The sequence below is a fragment of the Dryobates pubescens genome, chromosome 6 (genome assembly GCF_014839835.1).
Source record: "Dryobates pubescens isolate bDryPub1 chromosome 6, bDryPub1.pri, whole genome shotgun sequence".
Classification (NCBI taxonomy): domain Eukaryota; kingdom Metazoa; phylum Chordata; class Aves; order Piciformes; family Picidae; genus Dryobates; species Dryobates pubescens.
In genome coordinates, this window is record NC_071617.1 from 12,867,479 (window position 1) to 12,895,270 (window position 27,792).

General features: G+C 43.9%; 1 protein-coding gene across 2 annotated transcripts; it reads left to right on the forward strand.

Moving 5' to 3' along the window:
• The first annotated feature begins 327 nt into the window (after positions 1-327).
• MYB (MYB proto-oncogene, transcription factor) lies at positions 328-27,620 on the forward strand. 2 transcript variants are annotated; one of them, XM_054162454.1, is made up of 16 exons: positions 328-450; positions 4,072-4,189; positions 5,721-5,792; positions 6,436-6,528; positions 6,935-7,155; positions 8,607-8,841; positions 9,642-9,722; positions 10,122-10,226; positions 11,609-11,866; positions 12,928-13,293; positions 14,860-15,002; positions 15,559-15,673; positions 15,760-15,885; positions 16,571-16,681; positions 17,268-17,375; positions 27,314-27,620. In XM_054162454.1, exons 1-16 carry the CDS (start codon positions 428-430, stop codon positions 27,428-27,430), a joined length of 2,292 nt encoding a protein of 763 aa, XP_054018429.1. In that variant the 5' UTR covers positions 328-427; the 3' UTR covers positions 27,431-27,620. The 2 variants fall into 2 exon arrangements, with proteins under 2 accessions (XP_054018429.1, XP_054018428.1); XM_054162453.1 differs by lacking the exon at positions 12,928-13,293.
• The last annotated feature ends 172 nt before the right edge of the window (positions 27,621-27,792 follow it).

Genomic DNA, 27,792 nt, shown 5'->3' on the forward strand with positions numbered 1-27,792 from the left:
GTGAGGTTAGGGGGCCGCCGCGCCGTCGACGGACTGCGGCGCGGGGGTGGTGGCGGCGTTGCCGCGGGGGGGTCCCGCCGGGGCAGGGCAGGGCGGGGCGAGGCGAAGCAGCGCGGGAGTGCCCCGTCGGGCGCTCGGCCCCGGTCCGCCTGCTGCCGCGGCACGGGCCCGCCGCGCGGCGCCAGGCGCCTGCGCACTGCAGGGGCGCCAGATTTGGCGGGAGGGGGAGTGTCCAAGGGCCCTTTGTTTGATGGCATCTCTGTTTACAGAGTTTACTCTTTAATCTCAACCTGTTTCCTCCTCCTCCTCCCGCGGCACCTCGGCACTCCCGTGCGCGGCGGCGGAGCGCCTGGGCGCAGCCCGGCAGCCAGGGCGCGGCGGTGGGCGCGGGTTCCCCCGTTCTCCTCCCCCAGCGGCCGGTGTGAGGATGGCCCGGAGACCCCGGCACAGGTAACCCGCTGTCTGCGGGCGGGGGGTGACCGGCCCCCTCCGCACTTGTCAGACGAGGAGCGGAGGACAGGGAAAGCACGCAGCGGGAGAAGGTCTTTGCCTGGTGGGTGGGCGTGCAGCACCCCTCCGACCTCCGCGCACCTGGACTACTCCGCCCACGGCCCCGACAGCGCAGCGCTCGGCGTCCCTCTCCTCCGGAGGCGCCGGGGGAGCGGCAGCCCGGCGAGACTTAAGGCAGATCCGCCGCTGACGGGGCACCCAAGCCCCGCGCCGGACGCCTGCCGGACGCCGCGGCGGGCCGGGACTCGCTGCCCCCTGGGGTCAGCGCGGAGCGCAGCGGAGCTGTCCACCCCGCAGCTTCACGGCACGACAATGCCGGGCTGGCTCGGCGGCGGCAGGTAGCGCGTCCCGTCTCATTCATTCATTCATTATCGGTGAAGTGGGACGGCAGGTGGGAGGCAGGCGCGGGGTCTAGGCTTGCTTCTTCTTCTTCATTTTCATTTGTTCTTGCAGTGGCTGCCCCTTTGCCGTCGGGAGCGCGGCTGTCCCCCGCGGCAGTAGTGACGCCCCGCGGGGCATGGCTTTTTTCCGCACACGCAGCTGGGCGCATGCAGGAGCGTGGCGGCGCGGGCTTGTAGCTGCGGGGGGCTGCGGGTCCGACGGGGCGCTCAACCAGAGCTGTCACCCTTGCCCGCTCGCCGCGCTCCAGGGTGAGGGCAGTCCCAGCCATGCCGGGGGCTGGGGGCAGCGGCGCCGCGGGGGCTGTGGGCTGGACGGGACGGCAGCGCCGCGTGGCCGCTTCCGTGCCGCCGCTGCCCGGCGGGCGCACAGAGAGGGGTTGTTGTCTAATTAGCTGGGAACGGCGGGTCGGACACGTGGAGGCTTTTTTCTCTTTCTCTTTGGAGCCCGGCATCCTCTCCTCTTCCCCTCCCCTTTGGCTGGGCTGTGACAGAGGAGAAAGTCATAGACCTGCCTTTCGCTGCCCGGCTGCCGGCCTTGTGAGGCGGGACTGCGGGGAAGGGGCTCTTCTTAAGGAAGAGAGGTTGCGGTGCTGGAGGAGGCAGCGGGCCGCTAGCTGAGCGCCGGCCTGTACTTTCAGTGTCAGAGCTGGGGTGCTGCTGGGACTGGCGGTGAATCACCCTGCCAGTCTCTCCCGAAGAGAGGGGCAGCCTCGCGGGCGCCTCCCGCCGGGACACGCCGCTCCGCCAGCCCGGCTCGGCCAGCAGCCCTGGCTGGGCGGCGCGGGGTGCAGGCGCGGCGCCCTGCGGTGCCCGCCTGCCTGGCGGGGCGCGGCGTGGGGCCGCCCCGGCGGGAGCGGGCGCGGGCTGTGCCCTGCGGGTATGCTGCCCGAATTCCTTCAATCACTGTAGTAGCAGCCACTCGTTTCCTCTCCACCCCTTCTTTTCTTAGGTTGGTTTTTTCCCTCCCCTCTCTCCACTTTTTTGCCTTGTCCATGTGTCGTTGCACAAGTCGGTTGCCTGGGCAAAAAGCGTAGCGCTACTGCTGGGGGAGCGCTGATGAGCGGGCGATCGGAGAGTTTCAACCCTCTGTCCCTGCCAGGGGGATCGCTGGGCCGCTCCGGGCGGGGCTGTGGGCCTGCGTCCGGAGGTCCAAAGTAATAATACAAAGTTGAAGAGCAATGGTGAGGGCCTGGTTGGTTAAAGCAGCTACCGAGCGTCCCTAAATCCCGGGGTTCTTTTCTCCTGCTGGAGAGCACAGGTAATACATCGGGGTTGTCTCAGGTCTGCGGTGCCAGTAAGGCCGCGGTTATTTAAATAAACCGGTTACATTGCTGGCACCGCACTGAAGTCACGGTAACCCCTTCGTCGCCGGTGCCTGCTGCCGTTGCGGCGAGCGGCGTTGCCCTGCTGTGCCTGAGACACGTCGGCGCGCAGGAAGCGCCGCAGTTGGATGCGGACCTGGTGCCTTCACTGCCTACGAAACTAATTTTCGAAGTGATACTTGGAACCTGAGCCACAAAACTTCCTCTGGCACACGAGCAGTCGCACAGCTGTCGCCGCTTGTCGCTTAGAAAAGTGAATCTACTCCGGGTGGCGGGCAGGGGGAAGGCGCCGGCAGCCCCGACAGCCTGTGAGCCTTGCCCGGGAGAGCTGCCGCACCGAGCCCGGGAGGCTCCAGCTGCGGGAGAAGGGTGTGCGGAGCTGAAGAGAGCGCCCGTCACCTGGGCCTGGGAATAGGGAGGGAGACGTGGGGCCAGGCAGGCTGCAGGGCTAGAGCACAGCGGGGGCGAAGTTGAAGGTGGCTGTGATGGGCCGGGTGGGTGAGTCAGGGGCCACCCGGTGGAGAGGCTCAGGGATGGCCACACGCAGTACAGCGGGCTCTGGAAAACTTAGTACACGCAGCATAGTTCTTAGGACACGTGCCACAGGCCAGAAACCAGGGCTGAAGATGCATGGTACGATTAGCCCAGCGTGCTTTAGAAGGTTGTATGTTTAGGAGATTACATTTTAGAGGTGTTTATCAGTCTCCAGCTTGATTCAAAAAGTGATCTCCTGAAGACAGGCTAGTGGGATAAGCAATGCCTGATAATTTTATTACAAAATAACTTTATTTTAATGTCTTAGTCATACCTTAACATACCATACCATCAGATATATTGCAGTTTTTAGTCTTGTAGTGTAATATTTTCTCCTTTCTAGCACTTGTGGTCCCAAAGTGTTGGAACTGCTGCTCATATCTTAAAAGTTGGAAATAAAATATTGCCCACCAGAAAAGCAACTCTGGTTGCAAAACACTGTTTTAGTTTTAGCTAACTGGGTAGAGCAAGTGCTGTTGTGAAAAGAGTCCTTTTTTACCCATAGGTAGCCTCTGGGGAAATCCCTTAGTCATGAATTAGGTGAGAAGCAGAGTATTTCAAAGACAGTAGGAGGTATTTAGAAATGGAATTGTGTTAATAAAGTCTGATGTTAGAGAAACAATATAACAGGATTCAGTCATTCACTTCTTGGTTGAAGGATATTAAATATATTTGTCCTCAGCCCCTGTCTTTTCAGACCCATAGATGGCAGGCAAATTTTGTGTTAGAGCATAGTTAATGCTACTCCTTACTGACTTGACTTAATTATAGAAACTTTTGCCTTCACACATAGGACCCATATTCTCCAATAAAAATTTACTATTGATTAACTTTCTGTATTGACCCAGGGTCTGTTTTACTTGGAAATGCTCTATTGAACGTACAAACCCGCTGATACTTTTCTGAACGTGTGGCACGAGTTAAAGAATTGGAACATGTGCTTGTGTCACGGACACAGCCTCTAGTTCCCTTTATTGTCCCAAACATTGTATTTTAATTTGAAACTTTCATTGGTTGGAAGCTTGCCAGATGTGTAATTCACCACTGATCTAACATTAAGAGCAGGTCTAAACATGCAGAGTAATACGAAGGTTGCCAGCCCTTTGCTTGTATCTGTGGATACGAAAAACAGCAGAACCAGTTCGGAATACTAGAACAACAGAATGCAGAACAAAATCTTGTTGTGCAAGTTTTAAAACTTTTATCTGTGTAACCTCTGTAAGAGGGATTGTAGCGCAGGCTGTTTGTGTTTTGTAATTAAGTAGCTCAAGTCCTCATGCTCCACTCTCTGTCTCCTTTTGCAGCATATATAGTAGTGATGATGATGAAGAAGATGTTGAGATGTATGATCATGATTATGATGGTCTACTTCCTAAGACTGGAAAACGCCACTTAGGAAAAACCAGGTGGACCCGTGAAGAGGTAAATCTGAGTTCATGCACCTCCTGCATGTGAAGAGAGCATGTACCACATTCTCTGTCTGCAAACCAGCTTCAGTGCCAGTTCCATGTACATGAATGAGGGCAACATTTTGAACCCATTAGCTACATTCAGTGTTTAACTTGAATAATTGCTCTTATCTTCTAAATAAAATGCACAAACACGACTTTTTCATGCGCTACAATGTCTACATTACAGGTGTAAGTCCCTGTGTATTCCCTGTTGGAGACACAGGTTCAGAGTCAGCTGCAGCAAAGCTTGTTACTACTGCCACTTCTTGTTTGAGAGTGGTTGCTATGTGAGACCTGACGTGTGTGCAGTGTCCCACAGCAGCAAACAACTGTGACAGAAACTGCTGCAGTCCTTTTGTGGCATTCGAAATTTGCACTTTAATTGCAGCAGTATGATTCCAAGGGGAAATGAAAATGGAAAGAAATAAATCCAGCAGTACCAAAACTGATCATCTGCTTGTGAAGGTCACACTGTGTTTTAGTTGTGATACCCTTGTGCTGACTTTCCTGGTAAACTCCAGTAGCAGACTCCTTTGCCAGGTGGATATCCTGTGGCCATTTAACTGGTTGGAATTTATTGTGAAATATATGAATACAGTTTTTGAGTTATGTTTTGACTTTCTCCTCTCTAACAATGCATATTGTGGCAAGTCATCTCTTGCAAGCACTTTTAATTTTTCATTTTTTTCAAATCATAGTCTGCTCTTACAAAAGTGGATGTGGTTGTGATGTGGCCCAGGAGGGAGGGATGGCCATGGAGCCACTTTCCTGCCACATGAACTGGGGGCATACTGGGAGGTGCTAATCAGTGAAGGGGAGGGTTGCTCCCCTCTTATCTCTTGGGGCAGTTGTCTTTTGTTTTACACTGTCTCGATCTTTCCAGTACATGAGATTGTTGGGTTTTTTTTCTCTTAAGGGTCTGTATTTCTGGCCTTACCATTAAAAATACTGCACCAAATTTCTTGCTGCTGTGAGCGTGCAAAACTCCCTCACAGTGTTCGGAAGCATAAAGGTGCCGTTAGTTTAATTGTGCATTCGTTGTACATGGATAGGCAGCAAGCAAATTACTGGAACTCTTACTACCTGCAAGACATAGAGAGCTTAAGGCTGTGATTTTCAGATTCCCCAGACAGCTGGGTGCCTGAGTATTGCTGGATTTCATTGTTACGCTCATGCCTGGCATCAAAACTTCCTAGCCCTCCTGTAAGTCCAGTCCAAGAATAACAGTGACATCGCTTTGAGCTGTAGAATGGGAACATGCAGTGAGAGTCAAAGAACAGTACATTCTCTTGCAGTACCTACCAAAATCCACAAGAGTAGAACAATCTCCTTCCAACTTTAGGCAATTAAAGTGTGAGAAGATCACAGACCACCTCTGCTTACACTCAGAAAGCAGAAACAGATGCATAACACGCTAGAAGGACACAGGCTCTTAAAAATGTGTTTCATTTGCATGGTAAGAGGTTGCAATATTAATTCTGTAATTGTTTTTGATGGTTCAGGATGAGAAACTGAAGAAGCTTGTGGAGCAGAACGGCACAGAAGACTGGAAAATCATAGCCAATTTTCTTCCTGTAGGTGGATAGTGGTTTCTGTTTCCAGTCCTAGTGACTACTCCTTTATCAATGGTTTCCAAGTAAGGGAGAGGGGAGTGGCTGCTTTATAGTTACTTTTTTGTGGGAGATATAAAACCTCCACAGACCTCAGAAATGGAGTTCAAATATTGTGGAAACCATTACCTTTAATTTTCCTTTCACTTCTCAGAAAGGGTTGGAAAAAAATCAAACAAGCAACAGATGGGGGGTGGTGGGGTGGCCAATGTGACACTGAAACAGAATGTCTCAGCATAAAGTTAAATTAGCTGTGATGAATTGTAAGTATTATTTCGAAGGTAATAGCTTTGTGAACACTTCAGCTGTTGTAGAAATACTGCTTATGAAAGCATGATGGCTGTTGCATAGATGGTCAAGATTCGGTTTCTGTAGTTTAGGTGATACAGTCCTCACTGAAGAAACAATGGAAATCTTACTTTGTTCAGTGAGCAAACTGGTGGTTGAGCACCTTCTTCTCATACCTCCTGTATCACTCCATATTGTTTAGTAGTCATAGCTGGCAGTGAAATGTGGTGGGAACAAGCATACCTAGGTAAGAGCATTATCATTCTGCATTCATCTTGTCTGAAGAATGATCTCTTTTGCATGTTTTGCATTTCTCTAGAATCGGACAGATGTTCAGTGCCAGCACCGATGGCAGAAGGTACTAAACCCAGAACTTATTAAAGGTCCATGGACTAAAGAGGAGGATCAAAGGGTAACCAGTTTTCCTTTCCATCTGATTAATTCCCTACTAGCAGATTCCCTGTGTTGGAGAAGAACTCCTAGAGACTTTGGTGGATGCAGCACTAATGCAGCCAGAGGCAGACTGATCCTATCAATATCAGTGTTTAGTATTTGTGTAGTGCTTTCTAACTTTCCTGTGCAAATTAATTATTGTTGCTTCACAGCTCTGTAATGTAGAGTTGCAGTCTAGAAGTGCCTGAAGTATTACCAAGACTTTTCCTTTCAGGTAAAATATAAATGGGAATATAATTGTGTGTTAATTTTAACATGGCAGTTTTGAAAAAAATGTTTTTGAAAATATTGCTCCAACACAGAAAAATTTCATTGATTCATTATGCATCATTAAATACAGGCAGTTTTTATGTCCTTCTTTGAAGGTAATAGAACTCGTGCAGAAATACGGTCCAAAGCGCTGGTCTGTCATTGCTAAGCATTTGAAGGGAAGGATTGGAAAACAGTGCAGGGAGAGGTGGCACAACCATTTGAATCCAGAAGTGAAGAAAACCTCCTGGACAGAAGAGGAAGATAGAATTATTTACCAGGCACACAAGAGGCTGGGAAACAGATGGGCAGAAATTGCAAAGTTGCTGCCTGGACGGTAATGACATACACCTTTAGCTCTTAAATAGGAAAAGAGGAAAAAGCTGTAGGACTGAGCAGTCCATTTCAGTTGCCTCAGGCTGCACTTTGTAAATAATCAGAAAAATGTGCAATCAAAATCTGGAAAGCCAGTGACATTGATGGGAATTTTTCTCAGTGGGGAACTGTGCTGTTTGTTTCAGTACATGGAATGGTACACTATTTTTACATGCTTTTGATGCTTGCCATAGGCAAAAAAACAATCAGTAACTAGAGCAAGATCGTAACAGTTTCTTAAATAACTGTCAAAATTGAAATTGATTTAACAGGAAAGGATCAGGCCCTGCAAGTGGAACATAATTTACATTCAGGATATACATTTCAACGTGGTTATTGAAAATTATTTAAGAGAAGGCTGCCTCAACATTTGTAATTGCTCCTGAATCATCCAGATACTTTTGACCTGTTTAAAAATCCATGTATAAACCAGGAATAACTGACTTCCTTAGACTTGGGAAATACTTGTCTCATTGAAAGCTTGCACAGGTTGCTTGTAATTTCAGAGATTCTGTGTCTTACTTGCTCTTTAGTAAAAGTGACTTAACATAAAGCGTAGTCAAGAGACTAATGTAAGCAGGGAAGAGATTTCCCTTTCCATTGTTATTCCTGCTATTTGGTGAAACATCTTCAAGATGTAAATACAATGCCTAAGATCATGATAGCTTTTTAAGTGGGCATTCCCTATGCTGCTTTCACCTTCTAGAAGAAAACAAGAAAGGAATTGCCCTTTGGAAAGTGGTTTTTGTAGCAGATACCGCTTTCAATGATACTGTGGTGGTGATGTTCTTCAAGTAGAGGAGCTGTTTTGAAATGTACTCTGAAGTCTCACAGACTTGATAAGTTTGCTTTTTCTGACTCATCTCTGTGAGAATTTGAATATCAGGTTTTCTGCAGCTAAGAAAAATCCCAACAGCTTTGTTTACTGAATTTGTGTGCATAGCATGATGATGTCTAGGTGGCCAGTTGGAAAGTTGCTTGGAAGTTAAGTTTTTTCACAGCTGTTCTCCAGTCTTTCTTTCCAGCAATTAGATGCAATAAAACTCCACTGTAATATTAAGATTTAGGAAGATGATGTTGGCAGTCTTTTCACCTCAAAGGTTTGTTAGCCTTTGCTGTCATCTCACCTCATGGGAATGAGGTAGAGCTGAAGTTAGTAACTTCCTACAGTGTGAGGACCTAAGGCTGAGAGGTTGTTTTAAAAAGTACATAAGCAACTGTAGTCCATTTGTCTTCTCCTACCTTTTCTACTGAGCATCCTTCCTGATTGCAGTATTTGTAAAGGTGGGGGCAGAAGGAATGTCAGAAAATGGTTCACGATTTAAACAGAAATGTAGTTACCTGCTTATTGATCTGTTTGAATTGGAAATGCTCATTTTTAAAACTCCTCAAATATATGTATTTCCGTTGCAGAACTGATAATGCTATCAAGAACCACTGGAATTCCACCATGCGCCGGAAGGTTGAGCAGGAGGGATACCTGCAGGAGTCCTCCAAAGCCTGTCACTCCTCAGCAGCAGCTGGCTTTCAGAAGAGCAACCACTTGATGACCTTTGCTCACAACCCTTCTTCTGCACAGCTGCCAGTATCTGGCCAGCCACCGATGAGCAATGACTACCCTTACTACCACATCTCTGAGCCACAAAATGTAAGCACCTGAAAACATGGGGAGATTTCTGGTTTGCTGCTTTGAATAGGTTGGATGCAATTCAGCTTTACCTGATTTCAGGAAGCATGAAGGCTTTTCTTCCAGTCTTGGTGCCACTTGTATGTGTTTAATGTTAGCCAAGGACTTCTTTGACCTTGACTTTATTCAGTGATGAAAATATGTGCATTTCAAACTGACTGCCAGCTTTCAAGTGGTGGAATCGGGTTCAGCATTTTCAACGTCTTGTGAGCAGGGAGCATATTTCCAGGACTGTCTCTCATAGAGGTTAACATTGCATGTATTTTGTATCAGTTGAATCTGCATTAATTCTGCATCAAAATCTCCCATTGTCCTTTCAGTAATACTCTGTTTATAGGTTGCCTGTTGCAACCAAGTAAACAACTACTGTTTTTTAATCTGATTTCTTTCCTGTTAATGATTAATAATGAAACAGGTCACTGCTTCTTGAGACAATTTTAATACAGAGTTTTAGATGATAATAAATTGCATCTTTTGCATTTTCACTTCAATTTAGAAAAATATTACAAATGCATCTGTAAATTATTCATCTTACTCAGGAAGCATAGGCATTTATGATAGGAATTTTCTTTCTTCCTCTGTAATAATTCTCATATTCCTAAAAACAAAGTGTTTGCTTTTCTTGTAAACGTCGCTGTTTCAACTCTATAGATGATAAATATTAAGTACCTAAACCCAGAGTATGCTTAACACATATTCATGATGCAGGCAGACAGTATGATAGAAATAATAACTTTTAGTGTCTTCTGCTTTTGACCTAGGTCCCTGGTCAGATCCCATATCCAGTAGCACTGCATGTAAATATTGTCAATGTTCCTCAGCCAGCTGCTGCCGCTATTCAGGTAGATAACTTGAATCTCATTTCAAGAGTCAGTTGGTTAAACATTTGATAAGTCAAAGTGCAGACATTGTACATTAAGGAAACATTTTAATGTAATTAAGTGTGGTGAAGAGAGAAAATGGGGAAGGTGGGGGAGTTGTAATATGGCTAAAAGTTGCTTCTTCTGAAGTAGATTTAAAACACAGTAGTTGACATCTGATGTGATAGCTTTCACTTTTTTCATTTCAAATGTCTATACTGAAGAATTCAGCAGGGACTTTGGTAGTGGAAAACACAATTGACATTTGTTCCACCTTTGAGTCTAATTTGGCTGTTGTAACTGCAGGACGGCAAGCCACAAGCATTTTAGTTGCTACATTCTATCCTTTATCTTTTCTTTTCCCTTAACTCTTAATTTCAGAGACACTATAATGATGAAGACCCTGAGAAAGAAAAACGAATAAAGGAATTAGAGTTGCTACTAATGTCGACTGAGAATGAACTGAAAGGGCAGCAGGCATTACCAGTAAGATTGTCACTGTGTGCTTGGATGGAGGGATAGCAGCGTTACCCCAGTGCTTGTCTTTTTAACTTTTTACTCCCCCTCTGCTTTTAATACTAATCAAGGCTCTATATTTCCGTTTTAAAGAGATGAAACATAGCACATATGTAATCTGTATCTGCTTTGGAAATTCTTCCAGGGGAAAAAAAAAAGGCAAACATTTTGTGGGTATTTTCATTCACAAAGTGGGAGCAGGGCTAGGGCTCTGTGATGTGATGGGAAATTGGAAACACAATGATTGTACAAAAATGAAAAATCCCACAGACCTTAAATCAAGGGGATCTGCATTTCTGGAAGTGTGCAATGATTCATGTGATGAAAATGTAGTGCCTGTGCATTAGATTTTCCTTCTCTGTTGCATTCTTTCCTTCAGCTGTGTTTTATATACCTTGTAAGCTTCAGGCTTGCTGCATGTCTGACAGTTTGTTTTACTTCTCCCAATAATGTTAGATTCTTCATAACTGCATGCATGGAGCACATGCTGGCTATTACTGAATTCTCACACTTTATTTTGTATGCCATTGGATGTTAATGTATGAAAACCCTGATGTAATTACTTAACGCCATTACCAAAGCCAAGAATCTCCCAGATCTGTTCTGAAGATAGGTGATAGCCAGCAGATTCTTTTTGGTGGTTGTTTGGTTGGTTATTTTTTTGTTTGGTTTTGTTTTGTTTTCTTTGTTTTGTTTTGGTTTTGTAATATTTAAATTAATAGTAAAGCAACTGCATGCATGATACGTTAGTTTGGCCACATTTTAACTTTAGTTAATGTTTTGCAATTTCTTCTGTTGCATGATCACACTGGAAAGAAACTTCTGTTAATTTGTTCTTCTGCTTTCCTAACCACGTTGATTTGACAGCCTCTTCACTGCATTGGTGTAAGCTGTAGCATTAGACAGGGACAGAAGAAGAAAAGGAGATAAGCAAACAAAAGCAACTCTAACTCTTAAACTCTTTAGCCTTCTACAGTGCTGAGCGCTCAGTAGGGCAATCCTGCCGTTTCTTGCTTCTCACAGAAAATGACTTGCAGACACATTTTTGAGCTTCTGGAGTAATACAGTATGAATTGATTATGTGTTAGTAATGATACATGCTCATAATCCTGGAAGTAAATTATGAGGTAACTTTGGGATAACAAATACAATGCCGATATTGCTTAAAACAAGATCTTGCACAGATGAAAGGAAACATCTTGACAATTGTTTCATAGGCATAAGCTTTTAGATGATGATGCAACTACTTTTATCTTTCCTCCAGTGGCATCTGACACCTTGTGCAATTTCATTGCTAAGTTCCTTCTGCCTTCTTCCCCCCCCTTTTCCTTTTTTTTTTCTTCTTCCTTTAGACACAGAACCACACATCAAACTACCCTGGCTGGCACAGCACCACAATTGCTGACAGTTCCAGGACCAGTGGTGACAATGCACCTGTTTCCTGTCTGGGGGAACATCACCACCATACTCCATCTCCACCAGTGGATCATGGTTGCTTACCTGAAGAGAGTGCATCCCCTGCACGGTGCATGATTGTTCACCAGAGCAACATCCTGGATAATGTTAAGAATCTCTTAGAATTTGCAGAAACACTCCAGTTAATAGACTCCGTAAGTAGACTTGCTGCCTCAGGTGGATTTGTGTGTGGTCAGAGAGTGAGGGGAGAGGAACTGGGACAGTCCTAAATGTGCTCTTAAATTTTTTTTTTTAAAGTAACTTTTGTTTGTTACAAGATCTCAAGCTGAGCTTCTGACATAACAAAACACAGCTGCTCGTAAATCTCATAAATTAGACTCCTGAGTGTGGATTCACGTGCTTTTTGTGGGCATCTCCTTTTCCTGCTGCATCCTGGTACAGGAGTGTGTTTTTCAGCAAACTGAACAAGTGGATCTTGAAATGATCTCTTGATAGTAAATCTCCTTAAAATAGAAGCAAATACACCGTTGAAGATTTTAAACAATTAAATGATACTTATATTTTAAGTGACACTTGCCATAGGTTTTGTGTGGCTGCTCGTGTATTTGCATCATTCTCTAAAAGCTTTTGTTGTAGCCTCAATAGCTGCTTCTGTAAGTCTAAAGAGCTTGCCCAGTCATATGTGAAGAACTGGAAGCATGCATTTTGAATGCCAAGTAGCTGACTGACACTCACATGGCCCTTTTCTCGTTGTGGTCTCTGGGATACTACGTGTAACAGAGGTGGCACATTGAAATACATTTGTTGATGGCACCCTCCTTGAGCAGTAGAGGTGTCTGCTTCATGTAGTGTCAGGTCCCACTTAATATGTCCAGAGAAAGCATGCAGCCTGGGAGGAGTTTTAATTTAGAGCCCAAGGCACACAGGTTTTTTTAGTAGCAAAAGGCACTGTTTTCATAGGAGGCAGAAAACTCTGAGCAAGTAGATAGTAAGGACATCGTTTGACTCACGGTTTCTATAGAGGCTCAGTTGTCAGCAACACTCCTAGGGCAATAGTGTTGATACGGTCAAAGTATGTACAGAAAACACAAGAATTCATGGTGTTACTACTCTAATAACAGGGTCAGGGTCATGCTGAATTGAACTGGGAAACTCATTATTGTTGATGTTGGTTATGGGCATATCCTAGCATTATATTTTCATGAGGTGGCACTGTACACTGTCTCATAGCTCCGTGCCTCCCACATTGTTTCAGGATCCTTCATCACGGGGTGATCTCAGCACTTTTGAATTCTTTGAAGACAAAGACACTTCGGCTAGCAAAGCTCCCTCAGGCAAAGTTGCACAGCTTCAGCAAAGAGGGGCCAGTGCTTGTAGACCTCAAGGACACCCCATCACAAACTTGAGCAAAATCATGTCGAGTCAGAGCTCTCCTGGCTCACCAAAATGCTTGTCTGCCTCACAGGGCAGCGCGGCTCCATGGTTCCTTCTTCGCAAAAGGAGAGGGGACTCCAGCCCCTTAGCCAGTGGCCACGGTAGCACCTTTGTCCTAGCTGACGTCAGCAGCTCAACTCCTCCTAAGCGCTCCCCTGTCAAAAGTCTGCTCTTCTCTCCCTCACAGGTAGATCAAGACTTCTGCACAGATGTTACTAATTCTCAAAAGTCACCCCAGCCTTAACAATTTAGAAACTAATCTTTTGGAACAAATGACTAATTGCCGTCGCACTTGCTGATTTCACTCTGTGTTTGAATCTTCTCACTGCTCTTAGTCTTTACCACTGAGTTTAGATCATCAGCAAGCTAACTGTTGATTCTCTTATTTTAAATTCACCTCTTAGGCTTGGGTTTGTTTATTTATTTTTTTATTTGGATCATTTTTGTAGGGTGTTACGTTTGCTTACTTTGCTTTTGCTGTTAACTCCTTCAGCTAGTAGAGTTTAACATTTCTGATAATTTGTATTGCTCTCCATCTCTGTCCACTTACAGTATGATTCACTGACCTAGAAAACCCCAAACTGCATGTAAATAGCATTCAGGTTGTGAGACAAACTGACAACACCCAGAAAATTCAAATCACAACTCACCATCCTCAGCCTGGGCCATGTGGGTTGGATCAGAATAGGAATGAGGAGAAAAATGGCCTGTTAAAATGGCCTGGCATGAACTTCCACATTCCTCTTGGTGGTTGCTTTGTTTCACAGCTGTAGCACTATTTAAACGTGTTTTGGGTTTTTTGTTTGTCTGTTTGTGTTGGTTTTGCCTTGGTTTGGCTTTAGTCCTTGAAGTCAGGGAAAACCCTGTTTCACGAAGGATAGTAAAAGGTTGCATGTAATGATCTCCCACTGTATACCCCATTGTCTTTTTGGTATTTTAATCATATTTCATTTATCCAGTGAAATCCATATTTTTATGAAGTGTGTTTTAATCCAATGCAGGTTGAATCTAGAAGGTAATAGGGTGAATCGTTGTCAGAATGAAGGATCTGTGCTCACAGATATATAAACACTAGAAATGGAAACAGTATTTTAGGTTACTAGGTAGAACTCCTGCAGAAGCAATTTGCTCCAGACTAATGCTGTCACCTCCTTTTCAGTCAGCTATTTCCATTCCAAAACACTCCATGCTCTCATCTCAGGTGGCAGTTTTCATTTTTTACTGTGAAAATGGAGCACTTTGTTTTCTGAAAGAGATGATAGGAAGTTTATTTTCCTGTCAATCACTTTATTTACTGCCTCAAAAGTACCTAGATTCCATGTATAAATCTGTGTGGAATTTAGCCCCATTTCCTGTGGGTTTATTCCTGAAACATTCTTTACTCATTTGTAGCCAGTTCTTACTTGGACACTCTGCTCTTAATTAAAATTTATTTGCTGAAAATCTGAATCAGGCTTTTAAGATGGGGCTCTTAAACTTGGTGAGGAGTGTTTCTCACTGGAACAGAGTATGATCTTTTCATAACTTCCCTCTCTAGAAACATTCATTTTGGCTTCCTGAGTGCTCCAGCCAAGCTGTTGAGTATTGCTTTGCCATAGAGTCTGGTACCCCATATAAATCTACCTGCATTGTAAGGTCAGGAGAACCACTTATGTCAACCTGAAGGAAATAATTTTGGTTCAGTAATGTCATCTTAAGGAGTTAACCTTGTAATCTGGATGTTCCTGTTGATTTTTCCTTTCCCTGCCTGCAGTTCTTAAACACCTCATCCAATCAGGAAAACCTGAATCTGGACAATCCAGCACTAACTTCCACACCAGTGTGTGGCCATAAGATGGCTGTTAGCACACCATTCCAAAGGGACCAGACGTTCAAAGCTCAGAAGGAAAATAATGTGTAAGTCTGTTATCACATTGTTTTGTCAGATTGACAAGGGTTCATTTCTTCAGAGTTGCATGCCATCAGGGTGCTGGGTCACTGTGTGCACCCTGCAGAGTTGTTTGCTAACACACTGAGATTTTTCGTAGTCTGGAGTACCAGTGGTGGAGTCACCGTCCCTGGAGGTGTTCAAAAAGGGATTGGATATGGCACTTGAAGCCATGGTTTAGTAGTCACGAGCTGTTGGGTGACAGGTTGGACTTGATGATCTTAGAGGTCTTTTCCAGCCTTACTGATTCTATGATTCTATGAAACTTCCACTTTGTAGCTGTGGAGGTGTAGGGTGTTAATACAGCACAATCAAGCCTATAGACTCACCTTGGTTTTAGATAAAGCCGTTCCATACTACCACAGTAAAGTTAGCTGTTCTGCTACAAAAGCTAAGTGAATTCTAGGCTTGTAGGATAATGCTTACCAGAGTCTTAGACCAGCCACTGCCTGTATGCACATATTTCTGCAAAAAGGCAGTATTTCCAAGCATGTTGCTTTAAAGTTTTTCTCCCTATTTTTAAAGTTTCAGAACTCCAGCAATCAAGAGGTCAATATTAGAGAGCTCTCCAAGAACACCCACTCCATTCAAAAACGCACTTGCAGCTCAGGAAATCAAATATGGTCCTTTGAAGATGCTGGTAAGAAGGAAACAATGATAAAAGTTGCTTTGATATTAGTGCAGAGGGATGCTCTGGGACTTGGATGTAACGTTTCTTTCTTTCAGCCTCAAACTCCGACTCATCTTGTAGAAGATCTGCAGGACGTTATCAAGCAGGAGTCAGAAGAATCTGCAATAGTGGCTGGCCTACATGAAAGTGGACCCCCTTTGCTGAAGAAAATCAAACAAGAGGTAAATCTCAAACTTACCTGAGGCAATTTAATTCAGCAGTCTTCACTGAGAAGCTTGTACCAATACCCTTTCTGCTAAATAGCTGTGTCTGTTTTTCTTTTATGTGAGCCCCAAGATCTTAGTGTCGGTTCTATATAGTATACTAGGCATGCCTAATTCATCTCCCATTGATTTCCATAGAAGTCTTTCTGCTGTTTTCAGCAGGGGTTTGCTTGGGCTGTTCTAATGCAGTTTTCATTTGAAAGTTACAAAGAAAAAAAAAAATTAGACAGGAATTTGGCTTGAATCTTTCTAATATTGGTGAAAAGTACAGAAGAGCCCCACGGGGACCAAGCTTCATGGAGTGACTTAGAAACCTGAACATTTGAGAACATTGCATTATGTTACTTTATCACTAAAGTTCTAAAAATACATATATTCTCAATCATTTCTAGAGGATTAAACTCCTGAATACTGACAGAGATGAGTTCCAGCATTCCAAGTTTTATTAGATGGGAATTTTTTTGAGAACCTTGGAACTTTTTTCTTCTGCAAAAGGCAAGGCTACTGTAAAAGGCAGTACTGTAAACATGCATTATGTACAGCTGAGAGGAAAATTTATTCAATTTATTAAACAACTGACAGATAAATATCCTTCTGGTCAGGTAGGTACTGGTTTTTATAATGGTGCTTTTCCTGCTTCCAGGTGGAGTCACCAACAGATAAAACTGGAAATTTTTTTTGCTCTAATCACTGGGAAGGAGAAAACCTGAACACGCAGCTCTTTACACAAGCATCTGCTGGGGAAGATGTGCCAGTAAGTGCAAGTTTTTACACTGCCAAATAGGTTTTCTTTTACATCCCTGTTCAGCTCTTCAGTGCAAGAGTGAAAATACTTTGTCCAAACTTCCATTATGATTCCCATGTAATTTTCCTGCATTAAGCATAGGAAGCAAAATCCCACTCTTCATTAGGTGACTCTAGTGCCTATAGAAGGAAGCAGAAATCGTACTCTTTGTGCAGCCCGCAGTCTTTGAGTCAGCCTGCACTTGGAGGACACCTGCACCTCTGTATAGAAATGACTAGGTCATGGAGTTAAAGGCTGATCAAAGAGAGAGTCTGTTTTGGTTTGTGCAAAGGAGACCTTGCATAAGCACGTTTCCCTTTGCTTTTCCATGACTATTCACTGAATGAAAAAAACTTTGCATGTGACAGTGCTCCTGCAAAGCCAAGTTCAAGGGACCCCAAGCTGAGGTCTGCTCCCAGGCTGAGCACACTGTCTGTAACCATGCCCAGTGTTGCACTCTCTGCAGTCAGGCAGAGCTTGCTTTTAATGTTCAAATTAAGGTTGTTCTCCTGAGTTACTGAGAAATATTTTAGTTTTTTTTTCTTTTCTTGTTCAGAATCTTCTTACCAGCTCCATTTTAAAGATGCCTGTGTCTGAAGAGGATGGTAGTTTTCACAAAACATTTGCAGGACCTAGGAACAGGCCACTAGCTAGTCCTCTGCAGGTAACTATTTTTTTAGAAACTAGCCTTTGTATATAAATATAAATATATATATATATTGCTTTTTCACAGACTGAATTTAAGTTTTGTATGATAAAAATGTTCAGATGAACATGGTGGTGGATCTCACTTCACTTGTGGAATGTGAGGACTCAGAGGCTATAGCTGTGCTGGGAAATTAAACAGGGCAAAGCCCTATGCTTGGGTCACTGTAGTTTAGCTGGTTCCAGTGTTAAATTGGTAGGACTGAGAATTAGCATGAGCCAGAGGCTTCTTCCTGTAGACTTTGTAGGTGGGTCTGCTGTTTTGGACAGCAGGAGAGTTGAGTGGGGTGGTGGTGGATAGAACTTGTCACTAGCCTCCGGGCAAGAGCAGGAACTCTGGCAACACCCAGCTGGCTGGCACAGATGTAATCAGTATTGCCCATCCAGCCAAGCACCAAAATGGTGCACCCTGAGTGTGGACTGGGGTCACGCCAGAAGTGTGTTTGTAAACAGCGATCTGAAGCGGCCTTGTGATCCTTACAGCCAGTTGTATGTCCTGGAATCTCTGAAATTAATTAAGTGAGTGACATTTAATGCAAGCCAGATATGAGGCTGGAATTCACGTATTCATGCTTTTACCAAGTGTTAACATACACTTTCACTGTACTTCAAAATGTAGCTGTTACAGAGAACCTCATCCAAAGCCTACCAAAGTCATTAGCAGCCTCATTGTCAGCTCTCATGGACAGAAGTCATTCAGAACACAAAACCCAGCACAGATAACAATACATTTTCCTTCCACCACAGCTGGTATTTTTGAGGTAGATGAATAAGTAATTTTATGTACCTTCTCCACATGAGCAAATTGAGGGAGAGAGAGTCATATTCCCCAGGGTGAGTCACTGTCAAAAAGGAAATCATAACTCCATTGTTCCTGACTTTCAGACATTCCACGTGGCTAATCCTTTCTTTCCTCCCTCTTTCCAGAATTTACATTAGGGGTTATTTACAGTAGGAAGGAATGAACAAAACCTGATTTTGATGAATCACCTGTAGCTTAACGTTATAAAGTGGGGTATTAAAACTTCACACACATCCCCATTTGGCACAGTTTGCCATGTATTTTGCACCACAAAATCATTTGATGAAAGCAGCTTTGGAGAGCAGGGACAGTGTCCCCCCTTGTCATGGGAATGTCCAGAGGAGCCCAAGACATACACTCCCTATTGTGTTTCTTAGTTGGCTAAGAGGAGGTTTTAAACATCCACTGCCCCTGACTTAAGGCAATTATTTAGGAACTAAATTGAGACCATCTGATGGCAAAGGAGCCCAGGCCTTCAGCTTTACAGTGGGTAGCTGGAGCTTCCCAGCTGCTGGCCCTCACACATTCAGACCCGCTACTTCGCCAGCATGCTGACATCTGGACATGTTCCCCAGTCAAATTCCAGGCTTTTCCAAAGGTTTAGGGCAACATTTTCTGGCAGCTAAACAGAGTATGTTGTGGGTTGTCCTGTTGGTGGTAGTTGCCTGCATTGTGCCGGTAATAAAAAAGAAGCATCTGAGGTCCCTGTAAAATAGGATCTTTTGATCTTTGGCATAACAGTGTTATGTTTCCTGCTATCTAAAAATAATTTCTTTACAAGCTGTTGTAAATGAAAGGGCTTGTTTAACCTCTCCTCACTCATGCTGATTCAGTTCAGGAAGTTTACATGAGTGAATTTGTGAGCCATTCTGGATCCCATTCTTCAGTCCTTTCTCAGGAAAAGCATGTTAAAAGTCAGGTATTATTGTTTGGATAAAGAGGGCTTTCCTTAAGTAGGAGTTAAAAAGGGCTTCCCAGCTCATCTCAGTGTTTAAAATATGTTGAACTGAAAGAAAAGCAGTTGTAAAAAGCCACATGAATTCATGCAGCTTCCTGGTGAACCAATAGGAAGGTAAAAACTTCTCTCCGGTGATGAAGAATCATTGAGTGTTGCAGCTGAAGTGTAATCCCAAATGATGAATGGGGCTGGGGGGTCCTGTGGTGGTGGTAGAGAGAGCTTTTTAAGAACGCAATACAGATGTTTTGTAACAATGCAGTGTTGTCTGCTGATCACAGAGCTCTCTGAGCTGGACTTAGTGTCATGGTTAAAAGGGGAAATCTGCTTCATCCCTGGTAAGACTTCTTGGCTTCACGTCAGAGGGGAGTTTAGCCCTGTATAATCAGAAAGGACATGTGCTCTGGCTGTGTTTTACACCAGAAACTGCTGCTGCTCTGCACCTAATGCTTCTCCCCCTCCATCCCAGTGGAACTGGATGTGAGTGATGAGGACACAGCACGTTTAAAGGGTGCAGAGCAATTGAAAATGTTAGCATTTGTGCTCAGTTTTGACTGGGAGCGTTTTGTACGTGGCCAGTTTCTCACACGTGCTTGTTCTGTGCTTTCTACACTTACTAGTTTATAACCTGATACATTGCCCTCATACATGTATGGACATGCAGATACACACATGAACACTGGACTAACTCCACTGATTCCATGTAGGTAGACATTAAACACAAGGGGACTCATCTGGGTGAAATTTACTTGTGTCTGCATATGTTTACATTGCTGCTCTTAAATATTTTGGGCCTGATCCAACTTTTGTTACTTAAGCAAATTCTGACTGACTTCAGTCCAAGTAAGAATTGCAATGCTCTGCACCTTTGAATCTGTGTGTGGAGAGGGAAAAGCAAAGAGGGGATGAAACTTCTTTTTTTTAAACCTTCATTCTTAAAATTCTGTTTTACTTTAAGTTGCACTTACACAAGAGGAAGGTAGCATGTTTACAAGCCAACAGTATTTTTCATTGCTTTAATAACTTGTACTGCATTTACAAAAGGAAAATAATGTTTTGCTATCAATAAACTCACCAAAATGCCTGATTAGTTACTGCTTTGCTGTTAAGTTCCAAAGGCAAGAGTAATAAGTATTCAAAGCAGTGGAACACTTACAGCAGTTTGGATACACAAGTGATCATATACAACTTCGTAAGTAAGAATTGATGACCTTATCAGATAGCACAGTGTGATTCACCATCACTGAGGAGGCAGAGCATGTTGCATCATTTAGCATGTGAGGTCAGGTAGCTGCATACAACAGCTCTGGGAATATGGTGGTATCAGGGCTGCACTAGAGCAGTGAGAGAAAAAGCTGCCTTAGACTCAAGAATAGTTTGGGCTTCACCCTCAGCTGATCCCTTGGTTAAGTCTCTGTAAAACATTGGCTGTAAAGGCTGCTGTATGTAGGCTCTTTCTGGTAAGGTATGCAAGTTCAGCCAGCGTTTTTTATCCTGCATGGCAAATCTCAGAGTTGTGCATGGGGTATTCTCTTACTGGCAGCAATAAGAGATGTTTCACCAAGCCTGCTTGTTGCTTTGAGTTGGAATTACGCTCATTTGCGTAGATCCCAAATACTTCCTCTTTGTATTGCTGGAGTTAGTTATAATCTGTATTTTTTTGCATCTTACATTTTTTGTCACTCAAACAATCCTTGGTTTTGCTATCAGGAGTTGTTTGCCTCCCCAGGAATCTTTCTGCAGGTTAAGATTTTAGGATAACATGAAGCCCTCATCGAGGCAAACTGATTATCTGAGAAGTGCCTCATAAGAAGTTACATTAAAACTGTGTTTCTGGCCCTTCCTGTGTAAAAGTTATGTTTTATTTCACATTATGTTCCATAGCTGTAGCAGTACCTAATACAGACTATCCTAGCACAGACATTTTAACAGATAGAAAAGTAGGCTAAATCACAGACCATCCACCCAACCCTGCAGGCTATCAAAAGATAACCATGAAATGGAACCTTTTAAGAAAATAGCACTGCTTTGATATCTTCATCCCCAAGTAACAAAGGAAACAACACAAGGTAGAAGCCCTGCAAGCTAAAGAGAATGTTCTTTAACCTCTAGCTCCTGTCACTTTCCATTTTTTAACCACAGACTGACACGTTTCAGCTCGAATTTCCTGACTTTCAGCGGTTTATGTAACCAATTTCTTTAAAGAGTAAGTTTAAAGGATTTTAAAACAGTTACTTAGTTAACCTTTTCAGGAACGTGATGAGCTTAATTTTCTCCATTTAAAAGGTGAAATGTGGAATTTCATTTGCAGCTGAGTTTGAGACAAAATTTATAGGCGAGGCAGCATGCTCTTCTGCAGCAGCAGCCTTTCTCTGGTTTTCCTCCCTGTCTTTTTGGTTTTTTGGAGAAAAAGATCCCAGAGTCTCTTCCTCTTCTTTTTTTAATCAAGGGAAAGGGGAAAGCAGGCTGTGCTCAAGCCCTGTGAGGTTTAGGATTTGCACAGCAAGCAAAGTTAACCCTATGTGTTCCCCTCATTCGTGTTGTCTCTTCTGTTGTCAGTGGCTGATGAGTACAGGAATGGTGTTTGTCACAGCTGAGGGAGCAAAAGGACATTCAAAGTTTTTGCACATTTTTCTCCCAAGGCAGCAGGATTTGGGTTGCAAACAGACCAAGAGTTACAGCTACCCCATGCAGGCAGTGGTCTCTCAGAAAAAACAACAGTGACAGATGAGTTATCAGCCATTTGCAGCAATGTGTTCTGATCTGTGAATAAAAAATATTACTTAAGGATAAAACTAGAAAGGGAGTGAATTTTCTAGTATGAGTTGTAGGTGCTTAGCCTATTTCCATATCTCCTCAATTAATCTTTCTTGGAAAGCTCATGTATCTCAAACAGCAGTTCTGTCTGAGAAAGGTCTTCAGGGTTAAGCCACCAAATAGCTGTTTCTAGTTCTTGTATCAGGCATATAATAAAAGCTGAAAAGTTGGACCATCTTACTCTCAGATTTAGCAAGTTACATTTCTGAGCAACTGATGAAGCCCCAGAATTTAGGAGAAGGCTGTCCCATGCCCCAGAGGAGAACTAGAATCTGAGCAGAAATAGTGTTCTGCATTAGCAAGTGAAGTAGGATTCATTTATGGTCCCTTGAGTTGCTTTGTTTAGGACACTGATTGTTTTGCTGTTTCAGGAATTTCTGTTGCAAGCCTTTTTTTCTGTGGCATATTCTGCAAACTTCCCATACTGTGTTCTCTAAGGAAAATCTGGCAAGAAATGCAGCTTTTTGCAGCAGCAGCAGAGAAACACCATGAGATACTCTCTAATAGTTTGTGCCTTCTAAATATTTAAACATTTAAACTTTTTCTGGTTTTACATGCCAGCGCAACTTGGCTAAGTTGATGCGAGTGTATGCAGCACCAGCACCTCTGCTGGAGCTGCTGAAGATACCTGCCAGCATAGCAGAGATTTAAAATCCAATCTTCAAACACATCTTTTTGCCCAGAGGTTTTTACTATGCTTCCATCAGTTTGGGAGCTCAGTACTGCAGGATTGCAGCAGTGTTTGGTTTTGGCATCTACTCCTAACATATGAGGTGTCTTAACACAGGAGCTTTCCTAAGATATGCATATATAGCACATGAAAAGGCAGTCCAGGCTCTGAGTGGAGAAGGACTAGTTCTGTTAGCAAAACACCTCTCTATAGTCTTTTTCTTCCCTCACTCTTGTCTGTTTTCTCTAGATGGTCCAAGTTTTTATTTAAAGTGCTTTAACTGGATATCCCAGTTACAGCTTTGACAGTTTGTTTGCAGTTTGCATCTGCCTGAAGGCAGCTGAAAGCGTGTTCCAGGACAAGTGAGGTAGTTCTGCTGCCAGGAGAAGGATGTGCTGGTAGGATTACTGAGGTTAAAAAAAATTAAAAAGAGAGCCAGGGAATAGTTAGAATTGTAGCACGGGACTGTAATTTTATCCAATGGGAAGTCTCCACTCCCTGTTTTAATTTAAAGAGAGAAAATTGCTGTGTGTGGAAGAGAAATATACAGCTGGAAGTACTGGCAGAAAAAGGTTTAAATTCTTTTGATGGACAGCAAAACTCTAAGAGTAGTTTCCTGCTCTTTGAGGCAGTAAAGCATATATGTGGAAAGGATTGTACTGTGGAAATCCCTTACTTTCCCCACTGGCTAAGGATTTAGATGCCAAAATGAGTACCTCACTCTGAGATGACAGAGTGTAACTAGGGTGAACCCACTGAATAAATGAAAACATACCCGTCAGTTTCAGTGGGGTCTGGGTCTGGCCTTTTAGCTTCTAGTTACAGTTTTTGTGTTTCCATCCACTGATATGCAGAGTTGAACCTTTAAAGGTGATAGGGGAGATGCAATGAGCATTCTGACTTGTGTTTCCGTGCTGTTTTCCTGCATGCCTCTAGCAAGCTAGGTTTCTTCTTTCAACACATTTGCTAAGCACTGCTGTGACAGTTTAGGCTAGTCAGCTAGAGAATTCTGCAGCTATCCCTTTCTTAAAGGCACAGCCTAAACTGTCACAACTGCTTTCTGTGGGGCACCCTCACTGTAACAGAGCCCTGCTGGTGCTTGCTGTGATGCTGCTGTGGAAGGAGGTGGTGTGCTTTCCTTTTTTTGCTGAGGGATCCCGTAGCTGTGTGAGCCCAGGCCCTGCAAAAGGCACTCTCTGCCTGGGTTGTGAGACCCAGCATTCCCTGCCAAGGAGGGAAGTAAAACTTCTCGCATCAGGAGGACTTTCACACGTGCCCACGGTGCTGCTGCTGCTGCAGGGCTGGCAAGTCAAAGGTATTTTGCTTTGTTTTGTGTTGGCTGCTGAGAGCCAAGGCTTCAGCAGCATGTTTATTAAAAATACCCACTTTAAATGTTATCTGATTTCCCCAGGATAGAATTGAAAGTTATCTCAATAAATATACTGCTTTGAGTCAAATTCTACTTTCTTTACTGGAGCAAAGCTCTCACCACCATCAGTGAGACTGCACAGTGGGTCTCTTTTAATGAATTTCTCATAAGAGGAGAAAAAGGTAGTGAAATGTATTTCTGGGGAAAGTAATACAAGGGTCAGAACTCTGTGGGGAGGTTCTCCCACACTTTATCAATGGCAACACTTGAGTTCAAGTTGTTTCAAGCAGGCTCAAGTTCAGGGGCCTAGCTGATCCTCCCATTGCTTTGCATTGTCGGCTGCCCAGCGCTCCTCCCAGGGCTCTGAGGTGGCCCAGCCCATAGGGAGGGCAGAGGGTTACTGCCTGCCCGAGCAGCTTCTGCTGTGCTGACATCAGGTTAAATGAAGACCAGGCTTTCAGTGGAATGAGTGACATGTAGCAGCCTGCTGAGATCTTGGAGATATCAGGATACAGATTTATTATATTTTTTTTTCTTTTCTAAGCACATGGCTGCTAATACAAAGAGCTCAGTGTAGATGCTAACAATTAAATCTAATTTATAAAATCAGGACACTCCTTGCCTGAAGTTACTTCTGTATTTCAAAAATTGATATACCATGATGGATGGATTTTCCCTTAGATGTTTTCAGTTATTTAAGGGACTGCTGTTCTTTCATTTCTAGACCAGTGCATCGAAGCTTTAGTGGATCACAGGGAAATACCAGTTGGACACTTATTTTTATCCTTTTTATCCAACTGCTTTTGAGGTGTACAGACTGAATCTGACTTCTGAGTAAAACCAATGGCATGGTGTCAGGTATTAATTTTGTCCCTGATGAAAATACCTCTAAAACAATAGGTAAAATAGTCACAAGTTCTAGAGTCCCACTGAGGATCAATAGGAGGTTGTAGGTTCCCAGCTGATGTAGGTGCCTTTGAAAAAGTTCCCCTGGAAGCTGTGTAACCAAGAACATCAAAGTAGCTGTGGCATGTCACATGCGTGTCTGCGGCATGCAGAAAGTATGTCACACCTGCTGCTGGGCTGAGGCATGTGCCCTAGGCTGAGCCACAGCACAAGGTACGCAGGCAGCCCAGGTTGAACCACTCTATAAAAGAGGTGTATGGCGTGTTTGTTCACTTCACAGATGCACCTCTCCCACAAAAACATTCATGAGCTGAGGCCAGGCCTGGTTCTCTTTCGCACAGAGAACTCTCACTGAAGCTTCCCGGGAGTTTTGCCTGCAATAAGGCATCGGGAGCAGAGACAACATTTGGAACTTGCCTACATAGAAGAGAAAGCTGTCTGAGGGAACCTGTCAGAAGTTTACAGAGGACTAACATGCTTGCCTTCATCTTGGCCATGTTGCTTACTTCTTCATTGGCTTTGTTCCTTTGAGACTGTGAGCACTCCGAGGCAGGGCACCTCAGTTCCCTGTGTTTCTACCAGTGCCCTGATTAGGGCATGTTATGAGGAATTATCTATGTTTCATATGCTGTCCAGCCTTTTACTATCTATATGTCTCAGATAACAGTTTACAGTCAGAAGAGCATTCTCTAAACATTTAGGCCAGAGAATAATTTAAGGATCCCCTTGCACATTTAGCTACTAGAAGGAGCATCATGAGGAGCCATGGGTGCACTAGTACAGTTCTGCTCTTAGCAGGTAATTTGCAGTCCACTGCTTTACCTAGTATCCTGGATGTTGAGAATCAGAGAATATTAGGGGTTGGAAGGTACCTCCACAGATCATCGAGTCTCAACACCACTGCCAAATCAGGATCACCTAGGGCTGGCCACACAGGAACATATCCAGGTTGGCTATGAATGTCTCCAGAGAAGGAGACTCCACAGCATCTCTGGGCAGCCTGTTCCAGTACTCTGCCACCCTCACAGTAAAGAAGTTTCTCTTCATGTTGAGATGGAACTTCCTTTGTTCTAGCTTATATCCATTATTCCTTATCTTGTTCCTGGGTGCCACTGAAAATACTCTGTCTCCTTGCTCTTGGCACCCACCCCTCAAGTATGTATGGACATTAGTACGACCCCCCAAGAAGGTTTTGGGCATCTCATTGAGTAATGTAGATCTTGAATTGCAAAGATGATCCTTGTTGGAAGCAGGGGAAAGTAGAGAAGGATTTCTCCTGATTTTTCTTTGTTGGTGGATCTTAGGTGTAGACCTTGGTATTCTACAGTGTTGGGATCCTCTTGCTGGCAGGCACCTCCCCATTAAGCGCAGTTGTGTGTATTTTTGGAATGCAAGGTATTTGTACAACTAGCTCTGTATAAGAATAGAGTTTTTATTCAGGGCTTATGGAGTATCTCAATGTGGAAAAGCAGAGACACTGAGTAAGTGAAGAAGTTCAATAGAAAAACAAAAAAGGTGTGTGAAAATGTCTGTGTATACTGGTAAGTTCCAGGAGCTTTGAAGTTTCATTACTGTTTGTAGCTCAAGGCACTGAGAAACATCTCACATGTGTAGTGAGTAAATAAATACAGTGCGCACAGCCTTCTGCAGATAGGTTTATCTCACTTTAACATTATACTAAATGGTGTCTGTAACCTCCATAAATACCACAAGAAGTGAAATGGCTTACATGATAATTAAAATGCTGTTTCTGCTGAGGGTGCCTGCCCTCCCCTCACCCCCTCTTTCTTTTGCCTTTGCTGGAGGAGCTCTGCTCATGGGCACGTGCTAATCGCTGCGCACAGGTGAAAGTGGATTTGAGCATGGAACTGTTTGCTACCTGTGGTCAGGCTGTCAAGATCAACAGGTTCATTTAGGGAATGCAGGGGCAGAGCAGCTGTATTTCTAGAAGGGAGGTTTGGCAGGAATTTGTGCATGGTCATAGCACTGAGCATTGTAACTGCGTTAGCCTCTCTGCTCTGTTGACTGTAAAGTCCACCTGCAAGCAAGTTCTCTTTTTAGACTTTTCACATAAGGAAAGGATTAAAGGCAAGGCTATAGATACAGCCTCATAGAGAGCACACTGTTGTAGGGAGAAGTGGGGAAGTTAAGATCCTGGGTTTTGTGATAAGCCCCTCTGCAGGTCGCCTGGTTGCTATACTGTGAAGCGGGAGTGATGGCTTTTTGCCTGTTTGCGATTTTCAGTTTCTCTGGAGATGGGACAGCATCCTACTGCATGTGCATGCAACACTTAGTCTCAAACAGGCCTGGCTGCGGCTGGGGCTACAAATAAATCACAGGCCATTCACCCCGAATCTCTCTGCCTGCTTCTAATTTAGCACCTGAACAATGCCTGGGAGTTGGCATCCTGCGGGAAGATTGAGGATCAGATGGCCCTGACGGATCAGGCGCGCAAGTACATGACCACCTTCCCCACCCGGACTCTGGTGATGTGAAAGGGTTGACGGACAGAGAAGCATTATGGTTTTGAGAACACTTCACCTCCACTGAGAAATTCCTGTTCCTCTGCATGAAAACTTTACACGAATGGGAGAAGAGCCTATCTTTGTTGTGGTACAACAGTTGGGAGCAGCACAAAGTGCATTTAGTCACTCAGCATATATATTCTTGTTGGATTTCACCCAACTTAAGAGGATTTGCTTTTTTTTTTTTTCCTTAATGATACTTACCTAAATTATTAGGTATTAAGTTTGAATCAGTAATTAGTGATCTTAAGTGCAGACTCATAATAAAGATAATTTTTCTTGTACTTTTTGAGATTCAGTAGACCTAATGCACCAGTATTGTTATTTCAGTG